This window comes from Aplysia californica, unplaced genomic scaffold, assembly GCF_000002075.1.
Source record: "Aplysia californica isolate F4 #8 unplaced genomic scaffold, AplCal3.0 scaffold00280, whole genome shotgun sequence".
In the NCBI taxonomy this organism is placed as follows: domain Eukaryota; kingdom Metazoa; phylum Mollusca; class Gastropoda; order Aplysiida; family Aplysiidae; genus Aplysia; species Aplysia californica.
This window is the reverse complement of record NW_004797550.1, coordinates 161,065-164,738: the sequence shown is the minus strand read 5'-3', so window position 1 is coordinate 164,738 and position 3,674 is coordinate 161,065. Positions and strand designations below refer to the sequence as shown.

Genomic DNA, 3,674 nt, shown 5'->3' with positions numbered 1-3,674 from the left:
CCAACCCCCCCAACCCCCCAAAAAACCCAAAGACAATCAAACCCGAACAAAAAAAACAACAACAAAAAAACAAAGAAAAAACCCAACAAAAAAACAAAATTAAAAAACTGATGTCGACAGGAAAATTGAAAAATACCCACACAGCACATGCTTACTTGATTGAGAACTAATTGGCCGGGTTCATGTTCCCTGGAGTGTCAAAATACCACGTACCAGTGACGATGTTAATTAGTGGCAGATGTATCGATGGTTTGAACAATCAGATGTTATCTGGAAATGTTTATGTTAGCTCAAACGGGAGTGCGCTAGCCATGGTCTCATGAGCCATACTGGTTGCTCGCAGTGTATATGGACTCATGAATATACAGAAGCTCGGTATTGATCTAAATTTGCTTTTGATTTGATTCTTTTGCTTGTTATGGCTATATATGAAAAGAATTTTGAATAATTATTTTTTTTGCATCAAAATTTCTACATATTGAAATGTCTAGCTTTTTTTTATATTTTGAATGTTTTTAGAATCTATAATATTGCCTTCAGATAGACAATTTCCAGTCCCTTCAGCGTTTGAACAGAATTCCTCTGTTATAAAAATGTAGCCATCTTCTTAGACTTTCCAGACTCAGGTGCAGTAGATGCACAGAATGTAGAATTCTGTGAGTAGATGTTAACTTGATATGTCAGTTGGAAGTTAAGAGTTCGAAAACAAGACAGGTCTGAATTTCTTCTTTTTTTTCTTTCTTTTTTTTGGGTCTCGTTCTTCTTGTATTTTATGCTTTCAGCGTAAGATCCTTTTATATTTATGCCCTACTCATGCCCACGTCTTCGAAACGGTCTGCAGTGTGATTAGCAGGTTATTTAACTTCATCATAAAACAATTCTAAGAACGATAAAGTAAAAATAAAATAAATGATAGCTTTAACAACATCGGCATCAGCAATTTTAAAACAGCAACAGTTGTGGTAATTGCAAAAGCATTATTTTTATTTCGAAATACAAAATCTATTACACAGGCCTAGATCATGTAACTAGCATTTCCCAATGATCTGTTCTTGAGTCTCTATGTCATTTGATATTTTCTAGTTTTTATTCTACAATACAGGCCTACAGTTTTCTGAATTACTTTGTTGTTGGAATAACAAAACACCCCAAACAGACCTAATTATTTACTACCATGTAACTTTTTCATGCAGGTGAGGTTTTTTAGTTGGGTTGCTTCTTTCTAGGTTTTCAGACAAAATTAGAAATGCTATCTGCTTACTTTGTCTCATTCATACCAGTCGCCATACAAAGCATACATTGCGAACCTGACCTCAATGGCTAGTCAAGGGTTTTATGTACGTCCTCAAATTCATTTGTTTTTGCTGGAGAAATTAGCCTAACTGCATTTTAAGTGCAATGACTTCCAAATGACAATATGTTCCTTCAAAAAGTTGTAGTTCACCAAAATAATGGAAAGAATAGCATAAAGCGCATGCGTCTTCTGAAAAGCCTTCGAAGTTTTGGCTACTAAGGGAGAAAACCTGTAGAATGACACACGAAAAAACAACAACAACACATTTACGCCCCTTGAAAAAAATTGTGTCGTCTTGTTCCTGCTTCGTTCATTTCACTTTTGTTGTTCCTTGATTTTAACGCGTTATTTCTGGAAGAGATTATTTATTTCTGTGCTTGTTGTTATTTTCATTTCAGCTGAAAACGATGGATTTCCCCTGGCAGCGACGGAGCGTGAAATTCAAGAGTTTGACCGATCCCTTCTTCAGCATGGAAAGAAGCGACGAAAGCCAAAGGTCAAGAAAAGGTCAAGGTCGCTCACTGAAGTGGCTTCGTTGGCCAACCTGAAAAGGCTTCCGGGTATGAATTTAGATTCACACTTTGGCTAGTTCGTGTCGCTGTGTTGTAAACAGCAGGCTGTATTGTTCCCTTGCCTGTCCTTTCAGCTTGTTTTGCGAAACTTAAGGGCGAATCTAGCTGTTTTGCAGTAGGCTGCCTGTGTGGTAAGTCATTCAATTTTTGTAAAAAAGACGGAATCTAAGTCTAGAGCTCGACCAGTCTCTCTGTTATGGTTTGTTTACGAAATTAAGTGAGGAAATAGTTAAAACCGAAAGTAGGAACTAAAGAAGTCAGTTTATTACATTTTGGATCAATTTGTCGGGAAGCTCGAAATTGTTGGGTAGATAATATTTTGGAATTTCTGTAAGTTGATATTTCTCTCCCTCATTCTGTCTATCACTCTACTTTATCTGACTGAAGTTGAAGTATAATATCTGCGTCTGTCTCTCATGAGTAGGCTATCATTCTCTGTCTCTGTCTTTGCTTTCCTCAAATTACTGCGAAACAGACTTCCCCTTGTGCGTGTTCATGCATGCATTTATGTATTTTAGGTCATTTCTCTGTGTGTGTGTGTGTGTGTGTGTGTGTGTGTGTGTGTAATTGAGAGTATACAAATGCATGTGTGCATGTGAGCAAATGTGATTTGATTGTGAGAAGAGGGGGGAGGGGTGGTGGCTCTGGTAGGCTCTTTTAGTACTTTTACTACTCAGTTGAAAACTGTGGTCTTGATTGTGAATATATTCTTTATGCCTAACTAGCAACTTGGGTTCTATTTGTTGATCAAACTTACTTTTGACGAACACTCACATGATGTCGCATATTATACTGCTGTATTATGCTTTTCAATGCCTCTACTTTATTTACTTTATTTATTCACAATCCATACCACATCCTCAGCATCCTCTCCACCATCACCATCACTACCACCCTCATCACCGCCTCCACCACCACCACCTATCCTGCCAATCTGTCTGTCTTTCATGTGGCTGCTGTATGAATCTTATGATGATACAATGCTGTTTTGCAAGTTAAGTTGGATCATTAGGCTTCTAGAGGTAGATTTGTGGTGTCCCAGAATAGGATCCTGTTGAATGCTTATAATTGCTGACAAGTTTTCATTGGTGTAACTATTTTTCAAGTTCTCATGGTTTATTCAAATTAGTTTCTGAAGTGGTAAGGTTAATTTCAAGGTGTAGCTGAGCAATTCATTTGAGACAAAATTTGAATTTGTGAGATGAGCCTTTTGTAAAGAATTAAGAAGATAGATTGTGTTTTCTATTAGACTTTTTTCTCTTTTTTTTTGGAAAGAGATAAAGAGTTTATAAAGTGGAGAAAAGGGAGAGATGAAAGTATGTGCATGCATGGGACAAAAGAGAAACAGAGAGACATATATATGGAAATAAGAGATGAATTTCTGAAGAAACGAGTAATAATGTAATATACCTATTTTATAATGATATAATGTATTGTATACGTTCAGAGAGGGAGGTTGGCGCTCATTTGACCTTATGCAGTTGCGAGCGCCGTAAAATCCTCTACTATTAAAAAAAGACGGAGAGAGAGAGAGAGAGAGAGAGAGAGAGAGAGAGAGAGAGAGAGACAGAGAGAGACAGAGAGAGAGAGAGAGGGAGGGAGTATGTTATGTATGTTTTTGTTTTCATGTGTGTATGTTTGTATGTGTTTATATGTGTGTGTGTGTGCATGCGTGTATGTGTGCTTGTCTGTGTGTGTGTGTTTGTGTGTGTGTGTGTGTGTGTGTGTATGCATGTGTGTGTGCATGCGTGCGTTTGAGCGTGCGTGCGTACTCGCTTGTGTGTGTGTGAGAGATAGGAGATATATAT

The 3,674-nt window shown here is 37.5% G+C and overlaps 1 protein-coding gene across 2 annotated transcripts in view; it reads left to right on the top strand.

The window, feature by feature from the left end:
- LOC101847045 (FYVE, RhoGEF and PH domain-containing protein 1) overlaps positions 1 to 3,674 on the top strand; it is a 140,647-nt gene that overhangs the window by 62,787 nt on the left and 74,186 nt on the right. For both annotated transcript variants that reach the window (XM_013084242.2, XM_005101365.3), the window contains exon 4: positions 1,693 to 1,854. In XM_013084242.2, coding sequence (XP_012939696.1) covers positions 1,693 to 1,854 — 162 coding nt within the window. The remainder of the gene's footprint in view (positions 1 to 1,692; positions 1,855 to 3,674) is intronic.